The sequence below is a fragment of the Ixodes scapularis genome, unplaced genomic scaffold, assembly GCF_016920785.2.
Source record: "Ixodes scapularis isolate PalLabHiFi unplaced genomic scaffold, ASM1692078v2 PGA_scaffold9__187_contigs__length_104089568, whole genome shotgun sequence".
NCBI lineage: Eukaryota > Metazoa > Arthropoda > Arachnida > Ixodida > Ixodidae > Ixodes > Ixodes scapularis.
Window position 1 is genome coordinate 7,908,198 of NW_024609884.1, and position 12,971 is coordinate 7,921,168.

At 49.0% G+C, this 12,971-nt stretch overlaps 1 protein-coding gene across 11 annotated transcripts in view; it reads left to right on the plus strand.

The window, feature by feature from the left end:
• The window catches only part of LOC8041779 (katanin p80 WD40 repeat-containing subunit B1), a 172,747-nt gene extending 160,507 nt beyond the window's left edge, over positions 1-12,240 (plus strand). For all 11 annotated transcript variants that reach the window (XM_042287100.1, XM_040499184.2, XM_029991423.4 and 8 more), the window contains 2 exons: positions 2,023-2,139; positions 7,581-12,240. In XM_042287100.1, the coding sequence (XP_042143034.1) occupies positions 2,023-2,139; positions 7,581-7,713 (250 nt within the window). In that variant the 3' untranslated portion in view covers positions 7,714-12,240. The remainder of the gene's footprint in view (positions 1-2,022; positions 2,140-7,580) is intronic.
• Positions 12,241-12,971: the final 731 nt, after the last annotated feature.

Here is a 12,971-nt window from a genome sequence, read left to right on the forward strand (position 1 = left end):
TCGCTGGGTAGCGAGTCCCAAGCCTCTACTCTAAAAGTCTTCCAGGCCTTTGCATTGCCAGAGCACGTGTTTGGTCGTTGCCATGGATCCCTCTGTGCATGTCTTGCACGTTGGGTCCTCGTGGTCCTTCAGTTCGAAGGATGCTTTTTTTTGTTGTTTTCGCCAGAGTTAACGCCGTCCTTGTACTGATTCGCCGTAGCCGAACCGTCTCCCATCTCGTGTACCCTGGTGGTATCGGGTCTTCCTCTGTTAGCAGAAGACCCTTTAGGTATAGTTTCCTTCCTTCCTTCTTTGGCTTGCTCAGCCATTTCATCTGGGTCTATTGACATTTCGTTCGTCGTTTCTACTCGAGAGGTAAGGCCTGACGCGGAGCTGGTGCTGCTAGCTGCCTCCGCTGCGGCCTGGTGAGCCCTCTCGTTCCCCGGGATATCGTTGTGTCCGGGTAGCCACTCGATCGTTATGTTGGAATCTAGCTTCCTGTGCTCCTCCGCAATATTCTTGATCTTCTTAATCTTAACCGTTCTGCTTCTCGTTCTGCAGCTGCGGCAAGCTTTCAATGCCGTCTGAGAGTCTGTGAAGATCCAGGCCCTGTTACCTGCAGGTCGATTCTTTCTCGGATATCTTTGGCTGCGGCTAAAATTGCACGCAGTTCAGCCTCTTTAACCGAGGTCTGCGTTGGAAGCTTCTCTGACCAGGTCCTGTCCCTCGCAAGGTCGACAAAGGCTGCTGCGGCAGCCCCGTCATGTTTCGCGGCATCCGTGTACCTTATTTCCTTACATTGAGTGTCCTCCGCGAGCCACTGAACGTGTTTCTTGGCTGCGAAGTTTCTCTGTTTAGTTCCTTGTTCCTTGAATGTTGGCTTGTGGTCAGTTATGCCTATGTCTTGCCATGGTGGGGAAGCCTTCTCGATCGGGGGCCTACCTTCCGTGGAGTATCCTAGCATTTCCAATAGTCTTCGCCCATGTTTAGACCTTTCGAGGCGTTGGAAGTGTGCGATTTGTTGTGACTCTGCTTTCTCCTCTATCTTGTTCATTCCTGCATATTTCCTTAGTTCGTCGAGGGGTGTGTATCTCGGTAGTCCAGTTACCACTCTCAGGGTTTGATTGTTCCCCACTTATGTTCTCCACTTATGTTGACTTGGCACATATAGTGTGTGGATTGTAGTATGCGCCGTTCAAAAAGACCGCAGGAGAGAGGAAGTGAAGTGGCGGCACTGAAACATCGTGAGCTGATCTGGAGTACCTTGTGTGGCGTCCATCAGCTCTGTTAACGTTCTTGGCGAAATGGTCGTCTTCTCCGTACTGCTTCGTCTTGAGCAGTCCCCACAGCCGGCGGCGGGAAGAAAGTGGACAAAGCGTACCCTTCCAGATTTCCTTCCCACTGTTGCGAGGACCAGGGTGGGTCTCCTCCGGGCGTGCGTGGCGAGCAGGTGCGCGTCCCCCCACCGTCGCTCCCGATGCAGTCGGGAGCGGCGCGGAGGTCGAGCTCCCGACCGGAATCTTCGGATTGCTCCGCGGCCATCGGCAGCGCGTTCTGTCCCCTCGCCGTACGAGGTGCGAGACCGGGTCCTCGCGCACTTATGCATCATTAATTACCCGTCGGGCGCGTCTCTGCCGCGTCATAATCCACCGTCCGTCTTCGATTTCGGTGCAGCCTCGTTCCGCCGACGTTCCGAAGGTGCGGCCCGTGCAGTATGAGCTGGTGTCGGAATTCCTCACCAATTTATGCGGGATTTCGCTCATTAGGGCGGTGCATGTTCCTCCGGGACAAATGTCCAGCTCTCGCCTTCTCGGGCCGGCGTCGCGCGGGGAGTGGGCGACCCTGCCCTGTTCTTGGGGGTGTTGCTTCGGGAATTTCGGCAATTTATACATCTGTCGCGTAGCCGCGGCCTCTTGTTTTTGGGAGTTGGCCCTTTCTGGATGACCTGTAGTAGCCGCCTCCGGTCCCGACGAAGCTCGTCGGGTTCTTTGAGAATGTTCGAGAAGGTCTGACCGAGTCTGATGTGAGGAACGTTTGTTGCAGGCATATGTCGACCGGCTGCTCCTGCCTCCGTATTATCCTGAAGAACTTCGGCTCTGTCATCAAGACGAACATCACGGCTCCTCCTGGAGTGGGAGTCGACATCCCCAGGGAAGAGAGGTAATGTGCTCTCGGCGTGTCTGGGGGAGGGCGATCCTGACCCGGAATGTATGTATGTATGTGTGTGTGTGTGTGCGTGCGTGCGCGCGCGTGTGTGTGTGTGCGTGCGTGCGCGTGCGTGCGTGCGTGCGTGTGTGTGTGTGTGTATCACACACACACACACGCACAAGCGCCGTATCACACACACACACGCACAAGCGCCGTATCATATTCAATAATTACTCTTTGAACACTAACCTAGTGTTTTTACCACAGCGAATAAAACAAAACATATCCAACATCAGTACTTGCTTGTTGAATACAGGGTGAATAATGCAAAGCCATTCAACACACAATTAAAAATCGAAAGCAAGACGGAAGGTTCATGCAATTTCATCACATATTGTATTTATTACATTCGTTTTTTAGCAGTTTCTTCACTTTATTTAAAGAAGAGAAGCCAAATAAGTCATCTGGTAATTTATTCAAAAAAATAGTGGCTCTCCCCCCCCCCCCCCCCCCCCCCCTCTTAGTATAGTGGGTACAACATACCTTTCATATGTTTCAAGTTTATCTTTCTAACCTCTGCTTTTACGCTTCTTCGTGATAATAATGGCGCATTAATATGACATACTCATACACCTTCTGAAGAGTCAGTATGCCTAAAGATCTCAAACACTCGGCCCGCGTAGCTCTGATCTTGCAACGTATCACATAGTTTATAGTTGTTGTTTTTTTTTTCATTTGCCTCGTGTTTTGTTTTTATCTTTGCTTCCGAGCTTTCTTCGCTCGAGGACGGACCTCGGCTGCACGAAGCCTCGCTCCGCGGGAAAAAAAAAAAAAAGGATAAACCTTCGAGTTCGAGATTCTCGCCTTCAGATATTATCATCATTAAAATATATGTTTTGTCCCCTCTAAACTGTTGTAAAGAAAAAACTCTCTCTTATGAAGATATATATATATATATATATATATATATATATATATATATATATTTTTTTTTTTTTTTTTTTTTTTCGGGTCTCGTTGAGCTGGAATAATTCCCGAGTGAATTGAGAACGGGAACGATAGCGTGCTTGCACTCTTTTCTTTCTGCTCGAAAACCGCCGACCGAGAACTGGCCAGTTTGAGCCGCGCTTACTCTCTTCTCTGTGGTCACGTGCCGTTTGCTATGGTTTAGACACCACCACCAAATGTAATCAAAGTCGTGGGTCATCGAAGGCACACACTCAATATTAAAAATATAAAAAAAAAAATATGACGCAAATTTTTTTGTGGTTTCTAGAAAGCCGCAAATACGTTGATCGAAGAAGAGAAAAAGTTGCACAGCCACGTGACTTCCGCCAACTCTCCCCTCCTCTATATTTCTTCTTCCTCTCCAGTCCAGATTCGGTTTCGAGTAGTTGCGTTTTTTACTTACTTAAAAATATACGTGACACCGTAGCACAATATTGATTGGGTAGTCTTCTGAAACCATAATAAATCTCCTGGCAAAAAAAAAAAAAAAGAAATCAAATTTTGGTGGTGTCACTGTCCCTTTAAACAGAGCCGTAGAATTCCGCCAGTGCCCTTTATAGGGGAGAGAGTTTGGCGCTCTTTTGAAGATGCCGTCAGTCCAGCAACCACGGGTAGCCAGCAGGTGGCACCTTGCCTCCGCCATTTTGTCTTATCGAATTTCGAACTCACTCTGGATTAGGCACACTAGGGATGCTGTGACCCACCATTGTAATAAAGGTGTTTCTCGTTATTGCACGTGTTTTTGGCGCTGCACACGTAATCAAATCAAATCAGTTTATTTTCACCTTGTACGAACAAGATGAAGGAGCTGTGGAAAAAAGCTACAGCATTGCAGCTTGACGAGTCCACAGAACCTTAATATTGGCAGCTAAGCAGCATCGTGCTAAAGAATTTACAGATCGTGCTAAAGTAATCGCCAGTCAAACCTACTTATCTGCTCTGATCTCTTAAAATTATATGAACTTAAACTTATTCCTCTTTTGTGAAAAGTTAGTATTGAATATTAGGTCTCAAAAATTACCACCGCTAAAATTCAGTGCCGCGACGAGCGCCATCTAGGAGAAGCGCTGCGAACCCGTGCGCTCAATTCCCAGATTTCGTTTTGTTTGAGAAAGCATAATTTTGTTTTGAACCAAAAGAAATAAAGCTTATTTGTAAGTTCTGTTTTTGGAAATCAATAAAGGATGGCCAGTGCTTAAATATAGTGATCAATTGCAGGCATAACCAAAACTCAGAGTACAAGAAATTTTGTTTAAAAAACAAGTACTAACCGCGCATTTGGGCTAGCGCACGCCGAGTAGAGTGGCCAAAGGCAAAATCCTCTATATTGTGTTATCGTAAAGTCCGCTTGTTCTAGCGGACGACAGGCTCCGCCCATCGGCCAAACTCTCCCAGTATATAGGGCCTTGAATTCCGCGTGCTTACAATGCCACCGTGGTCCTCAAAAGAAATATTGTTAATTAAAACTTTTCCAACCATCTTTCTGCGGGGTACGAAAGGGACGAGTGCGTAACCAAATTCAATCATGGAGCCTCCGTCAGTCGTCCCGTAGAAACGGCACCTTTTATCAATGCTATCGCTGGAAGAAATCCATGACCTGCTGATGTCCAGTGCATAGCGACAACCTGAGCGATTTTTAGGAAGAGTCGTCACGCACATTGCGAGCGGTGAACATTTTCACTGTTCACTCATTCAGCTGCATGGCGATCTGATTCGACCGCTAGGTCCCGGAAAGAATTGCCGACCTGAACACCACGGGATTTCACATAACACTGAACTTCGCGAACACCACGTCGCCCTTTACTGCGCCAGTCGAGGTAACCGCCATCTTGAAACAGGTGCTCTCGCTTGGCCCGAGATGTCTCGAGAGCTTCCCGCAAAGCACACTAGCCCGCAACGCGAAATCCCCATAGCGGTGCGTGCGTACGCAACACGCTAGCCCTTCTATCGCGTGCTGCGCATGCGCACTCCCTACCCGCGATTTCTTTGCGCACGCAAAGCTTTAGTGTACGGTCCATTAAAACTGTCTACTGCCTAGTACTTATTTTTTGCTAGGCGTATTTTGGCTGTAAATTTATTTCGTATCTCTCGAGATTCTTTCATAAGCAGATCTTTCGAGTCTTGCCTGCATCGTTTCCACAAGGCTTTAATGTGGCACACTTATTTCTTCATTAGTCCACACATTTTGAGGCCGTCGTTTTAGTTTACCTTTCTAACTGTCCTGTATTATTTTAAAAACAACGTTTGAACTGCATGTTAATACCTGAATGTCATGATACAGAGAGCCCTTGGTGCCAGATACGCTATAACGAGGCATTATACAGTGTGTTTCACGGAATTATTTTGAGTAGCATTGATCGAGAAAACTGAGGAAATTGATTTCTAAACTTTATTTTACCACTGATTCGTCACGCGAGCGCAATAAAGGCAAAATAACAATTTCTTATTTTTTTTTTTTTTTAATACACGTGAGAGGATGCAATCACCACATGTTGCATGCATCCCCAACAGGTGCTGTTAACGACCTTTGTAAAAACACGGAACAGTATCCGTTTCGAGCTACACAGCTAAATAGTCTATTTATATATGGATGCGGTCCGCTCGCTTCTCTTTGGTCAGTCGGTCCTGCATCTCATCAAACTCGCCGGGTTTCCCCCGTAAAAGATGCGCGACAACTGAGTTACGCCAAAATTTGTCAAAACGTGTTCTTTTTTTTTTTTTTCTTTAAAAGATACGTATTCCGTCGCCGTTCGTGGCGTGCCAGGTTCACTTGGGACGACGAGCGTCGTGTCGGCTTTGCCGGTGGTACGGTCGGGGTGTCGGTCGGGGACCAGGGTCCGGGGGGGTGCCTTCTGGGCCTCCCCCCCGAGGCGAGCGCCAGGCTCCGAACCCGCGTCCGGAAGGCGCTTTTTCCTTTCTTTCCTTTCTCCGGCCAGCTGCTTTCGCTCGATGGAATCTCCTGTTCTGGGAGGGGCAAGAAACTGCGTAATTGTCCGACTCTAATACTGGGCGTGTACATAATACATCGTGCAGTGCGAGAGGAGTGGCCCGTAGGAGTTCCGAAACAGGCGCTCGCCGCGGGGCGTGGGACGCGCGAGGGGAAAGGGGCCTATGAAATTCATGAAGGACCGGGGGATGCCGGGCCCGCCGCCGCGAGGCTCGCATTTGTTACCATTACCCGGGGGCAGGGAGGGGGAGCCCGATAGTTGATCTTGGAGAGGGCGACACGGGCAAAAGGCAGACGAAAAGCGGCGCTTTGATTTTCTTCTGCTCAACGACCCTCTCCATTTTAATTGCGATCGCAGACCGACTCTGGCGATCGTTGTTGTTGCTGCACCTCGCGCGCGCTCTCTCTCGTGGCCGCCAGCGAGCTACAATTACAGGGACCCGGATCGGATGCACGCGTCCACGAGCAACTCTGGAAGGGGGGGGGGGGGGGGGGGAGAGAGAGAGAGAGAGAGAGAGAGAGAGCCGGGCTCCCCCGAAGCAGCCAGACACACACACTCCGAAACAGAGTTACCCAACAGACGGATCATTATTGAAGCGAGCTGTTTGGCGCTGGCCGGCGACGGACTCCCGGCGACGCCCCCTCCAACTGGTCGCCTTTTTGCGCGCTTTGTTGTTCGGGACGTGCACGGGCCGGCGCTGTGCCGCGTGGGGGAGGATCCGGGGCTCGGGGTCTTCGTCGCCCCGCCGGCCACGCCGAAAACCTCTCGGTCGAGTAATTGCTCCGAATGGACGACTCTCTGCGTGGCCGCTGTGCGCGCTTGACCCTCGCCGGTGGAAGCGCGCCCTTGCCGCTGCCTGGATTCCGTGCCACTCTTTTCTTTTTTTTATTTCTCTGTGTCTTGTCCTTGGTTGTCGAACGCCAAAAGGAGAAAAGGACGGGGGACCAATTGGCTACCTATTATTTTTGGGAGGCGCAAAAAAATTAGTTCCGAAGAAATTGCGCCGGTTTTCGGTTTTCATTGGAGAGAGAGAGAAAAGGTTACGTTTGCTTTGCTGTTTGTTTGTTTCTTTGTTTCCACCGGCGCCACGAGAAACAAGACTAGCGCGGGCATTCGAGCCGAAGGATAAAGAGTTGGGGCGTCGTACGCCGCAGTCACGAGCGTGTCATTATTTTCTTTTCGCGAAACTGCCAAACTGGGCCGAAGGTTGATACAGTCAAGCGCTGATGTTGTTCAGCCCACTCCGTAAGCTCCGCTTTAGAATAATGACGCTTCAGAAGTGCTTAAAATCATTGTTGCCAGTTATCTGAACATTGTCTGAAATCGCAAAGCGGTATCTGTATCTTCGTGCAAACAGCACTTCCCCAAAAGATATAAAGGCAGTACGTGCTTCAACTTGGTTCGTTGGGTTCGAGGCGTCGCCATAGCTCGCATGCAAAGCGTGTGTAGTTTTCCTGGTGTGACTTGGGGAGTTTGTTTTTGTCTGCCTCGTCGCAGGTACCACAAGTGCATGAGCTGCTACAACCAGCTGTTCTCCATTCGGTCGTTCCTGCTCAAGAGGCAGACCATGCAGGGCAAGCTCGGACATTTGTTCCGCGAAATGCACATCTTGATGCAGGGCCTCGAGTGAACCGCCTCCGAGGCGGTCGAACTGTTCTCCTTCACCGCCACCTTCACCACCTCCACCGCCACCACTACCACCACCACCACCACCACCACCGACAGTGCCATTGTGAATATCCTACCATGAGTTGCCTAACGGTGTTCCTTTACGTTTGCGGACTCTGGCGTCGACGACGCAAATGGCAACGCCACGGACATATACTCGTGCATGCCCGCCGCGTCACTGTGTCCCGTTTTTGTGTGTTCATGATTTATTTACTTGGGCGTGATTAGTCCGTGTGTTCGTGGGTTCTTGTCTGGTCTGGTGCGCGCTGTCGCCTCGCCAACCCGTCAGCTCTGTTCTTGGGGTGTTTTTGTGCTCCCGACCGAGAGTAGTTGGAGGGAGTAAATGACAAGGAAAGCCTCGGTGCTCTATACTGCGTTTCACCTTAAAGCTGATGAGACCAATCAGACAGCCTCTCATGGTGTTCGTCATCGCTGAACCAATCAGAAACAAAAAAGTCCCAGTGACTTGCGCTTTTCACGCTTGTTGATTGGTCCCATTAACTCGTAGCGTCGACTACGTTTGGGCTTAAGCGGAAACGAAGTATAGTTGAAGAGCCTGAGGGCGAATCGAATCTCCGGGGCAGGACTTGGCAGCCATCCTACGCGAGAGCTGATGGGGCTCGCGCGTGGCCCAATGGGTCGTGGGGATTCGCATGAAAAACATTCAATAAATTTCACGTTTGGATGACATCGAATGTAAATTGCCCGATACCGAGGAGTAAACTGAGGAGACTGTCAGTGTGCATGCTTGTGTGCGTTTGGCTTACTTGAAGGTATATCGCGTACTGGAGAATGCGCTGTGATACAACGGCTGAATGTTTGCGAGAGGAACCGCCCGAGAGAGAGAAAAAAAAATAATGTAAATATGCGTACTTACATACTGTCTTTTATCTTTGTGAGTGAGTGATCTACAGAATGGAGTGATATTTATTAAGTAAAAAGTGAAGTTTTTTTCTTTCTTTAGTTCCTTACATGGGAGTGTAGAGCAGGTTGCACAAATGAACTTCGGTCTTTCTGTTGCTGTACCTTGCTTTTCTCGTGTATGTCTTTTTTTGTTTGTTTTTAGTTTCTTTTACAACATTCGTTTCGACTTGTGCAAGCACTGAGTGAAGCTAGATGAGTAAGCGAGTGTGGAGAAGGGAACTCTCACGGGCTCTTTTCCTGTCATGTATAATTTCACCGACAACAGTCTGTGAGAGTCATGTTGAAAAGGGTGTCTGTCGTTCTTGGCTTCGTGAACGAGCGACGTTCGAAGCTGTTTTGTGAGAGTCGGTAAAGATGTTTCGGCCTGCTTTCAACATCCATAAATTGGGAGTGTGTGTGCGCGCGGAGATGCCTGACATGAACGCGAGCAAGCGTTGCTCCGGTAGTTAGTGATGCAAATTGTAAAAGCTTTTCGGGGTAAGGCCTTTCGCGTTCAATGCAGTGAGTTGGCCAACATGTGCGCTCGTGCTGCCATATACAAAACGGTCTTGGAAATGAAAAGGCCGTTGGTTTTTATCGTTATTTGTAGTTGCCTTGACACTCTGTGCACTTTAGCGTGCTCAGAGTTTTTTTTTATTTTTTTATTATTGGGTTTTAAGACGTTTGTAGAAAATGTTCACATCTTGCAAATGCGAGCTCCTGAGCGTGTTGCGTTTTGTCCTTTTGCAAGGCGTGTTTATTTTGAAATTCACTTTATTAAAAACGGGCGCAGAGCTCATAGCAAAATGTCTGACATGCACAGCGTTATGTGCAGTAAACTAAATTGTGTGTATTTTTCATCGTTGCCTCTGGCTGCTTCACGTGGCAGCGCGATGTTTCCCTGCGAATTACGAAAATTCGATGCCGAGTACGCTGAAGCTTCACGCTGGAGCTCGGTTTTCGCGAGGTTCGACCGAATGAACCTCTTTCGCATTTCCCTCTTCGGACGAATGTTGCCTCGGAATATCTGACAGAAGTCGCGCTCTTTGCGGTGGGATACGATACCAAATTGGCTGGCGCCTTGCTGGCGTGCTGGATGCGCCCGGTCCACGTGCATTCGTCGAAACAACGACGATGCGAACGAAAGTTTATTCCGTGTGAAACGGAAAAAACCGGAGCTGGGGCGATTATTTTCCTTTCAGCTGCCGCCGCGGGGTCTGCGTCGCATTTTCGAATTCGTACGAAACTATCGCACACACCGTATGGAACAGCCTAACCTCGTGTTTTCGTGTAAGTAGATTAGCGAGCTGAGGATACACGACTCATTCTTTTGTACGCAACTAAACCGACATACTGCCAAGCACATGTCTTGTGCTTTTTTTTTTTTTTTAAACTAAACTTTAAGGGGAGGGAGGCGGTTTAGCTATATAGGTTTTCAACTGAGCTCTCTTGAGAGCATGCAGATGCTCACTGTTTTCCCGAATTGCATTTGCGCAATCTTCGTGCTCGGAGTATCACTGAGCAACGGGCCATCTCCAAACTCTTGTTGTGTAGCAACGCAACGTGTGTCAAGACGATGTAAACTATGAATCGTAGTATTCGCGTTATTATTACGATATAAAGAAAACCACGCGTAGCAGTAAACAGGCAGTGTCTGCGTGACGGAACCAAATGTTCACTGCGGCTGGTTCAGCGCTGCGAGGCTTCCGTTCCGTCGCCGCTGTGTATGAAACGCACTCCCAAGTTCCTTAAACTGCCTCTAGGCGGCATTTTGTTATCGAAGCGTGTTATCCGTCCAACGCCCCCGTGGCGCGAGATTTGAAAGTTGGATGGCGTTTGACCTTTCGAATCCTCCTCTTCGATAGATGCGGTAAACTTGAAATATGTTTTTTTTTTTTTTTTTTTTGTGTGTGATTAACGAACTTCCTATTCTCACCGAAATCTTGGGATGGTTCGCGTAATCACCCGCATATCGGGCCCGTTCGTAGTGGACTTTTTCAACAATTCGGTAAATGTTTTTTTACCCGAACCTTGCGTGAGCCAGTGGACAAAGAATTCATGCCGTGAAATTCCCTTTTGCCGTGTTTGGACCCCGAGTACGTGAAGAATGGTGCTCGAATCGCGGAGCGCGGTAGCTTTAGTCCGTAAATTAGCAAATCGATTGGTACTGACTTTGTGTACGTGGGACCTCAGAGGTGCCAGAGATTACAAGCGACTGCGTTACTCGCACTACGAGTCGCTCGTGTATGGTTGCTGTCGGTTTTCAGTCAAACACCGAGTGGAAATACACGCGATCAAGGTGGCGTAAACTAGGCTGAATTGCGTAAATTTTCGAGGAACATCACAAACTCCGTAGCAGACAGGCGCTAAACCAACTCTCAAACTGGATTTCTGCGTGTTCGAATATTTTATTTTTGATTTGTTGGGTCTCCTGTCTGCAAGGAGTTCGGAATCGATAAAACCCGTAGAACTCTGACCACTAAACAGTTCCCAACATTCCAACCCGTCTTGATCGAACGTCTGAAATTGAAACATCTTCTGATTGCTTCGAAACTACCTCAGCTAGCCTAGCTACCTCAGCTGGCTCTCATTGGAACGCATTTTGCATCAGGGTTTGGGCACATTAGTGAACAGAACACAACTGGCGCGAAGGCCGCAAGTACCCTATAAATGTGTGGCACACGCGCTAGTAAGAAAGGCTGATTCCACGCGAAGTACATGGTGCCTCGTGATTTTGGCCTATTTCGGTGCAAACAGTACGTCGCGATGCTCGGTTGCGGAGTAAGTCTCACGAAGGGGCACGGTCATACAGGGCGAGTTGTGCTCCTTGGATGGCGCGAACCGATGGCAGAAACGTCTCGCTTCATCTTGTAGCAAGTTGTCAGGATGGCGTATGTGCGTCGCGCGTCCTTCGGCGAAACCGAGGAAGGGTGAAATGTGCCGCCCTTACGATGTCTGTCCTCCTTCAAACTGAGTGGTTGTTACCGGCAGGGAAAACGACGAAGCTTTACTGTGTGCGGGCCTTTTCGGGCGGCTCAGACTGTTCAACTCGACCGGTTTCGTGTTCTCTGCTGTTCCTGCCGGCGTTTGTGTGTACATACTACGCGAAGTGGGGTAAGGACATCATTGAAGAAGCTCGAAGCGGGCTCCGTCATTTCCCCGACGCTGCCTGACATCGTGTTGCGTCGAAGCAGCGCGAAGGACGCGGGTGGTGCAGTGGACTTGCTGTCGCACACACTGAACGAAACCAACCTTGCCTTCTGTCGGTTGTCGAGGACGACCTCCGCCATGTTCTTTCTGGTGCGTGTTACTCGACTAACTTTGGCGTCGTAGGAGCGAGCGAGCGAGTTGTGTTGTGTTTTCTCCCGATTGTGTTATTTAACAGCGTAGAGTGGTTGTGTTTGACGATTGCGCACGTTGACCATGAGCATAACCGTTCGCCATGTTTTTTTTTTTTTACTTCGCTGCTGGGAATTTGCTTTCCGGCCGCCGCCCTGGCATTGCCGTTCGGGGCGGACGTGGTTTTCGACCTGCGAACAGTCAACGTCTGCGTGCTGACAATAAAGTGCTACGGCGTGTGTTCGCACCTTTTGTCCTGTCATCACCGGTGCGACGAATGCACGCTACCCGTCTGCTAATGCCACGGTAGCTTTTCTTTTCAGGTTTCGCGCACCTCGGTGTGGTAGAAGTTAGTTCGGAAAACGCGCTTGGACCTTCGTCGACTGAACGGTTTTGCCGTCGTTCGGAACCACCGGCAGATCCGTGCAGCTGTCCATCGTGCGTGCCTCGGGCTCGTGTCAGCGATCGTCACCAACGTGCATCACTGTCGCGGTGTGGAATGCAACTACATACAAGAAAAAAAAAAAAAAGGTAAAAAGATAAGCGTATGGTATTGCTACCGAATTTAAATTTCTACGAAGCAAACATTTGGTATAGCAATGTTCTCTCACCACTTAGTCGGTTGACCCCAGGGCTGTTGGTAGGAGTGCGAAACGCATCCGAAAATCTGAACATACGAAAATCGTTAAACGTTGTTTTCGAGAACCGAGTGTATACTGCACGCAAACTGCAGATAATTCGTCGTCAAAAGCATATTCACAAGTTCCGTAACGCAAAGACCCTGGTTTAGTTCGTTTCTTAAAAAAATGGTATATATAAATAAATGTTTTTATTTATTTTTGTGCGTTTTGTGGTTGGTTTTTTGCATAGGTGCCCCAGCCTGTACCCTCAACCGAGCGTGCGACATCGAGCAACATTTATTACAGGTACTCTTTTAGTTTAAAGGACTTTAGCTTGAGAAGTGATTTAGTCATCCGT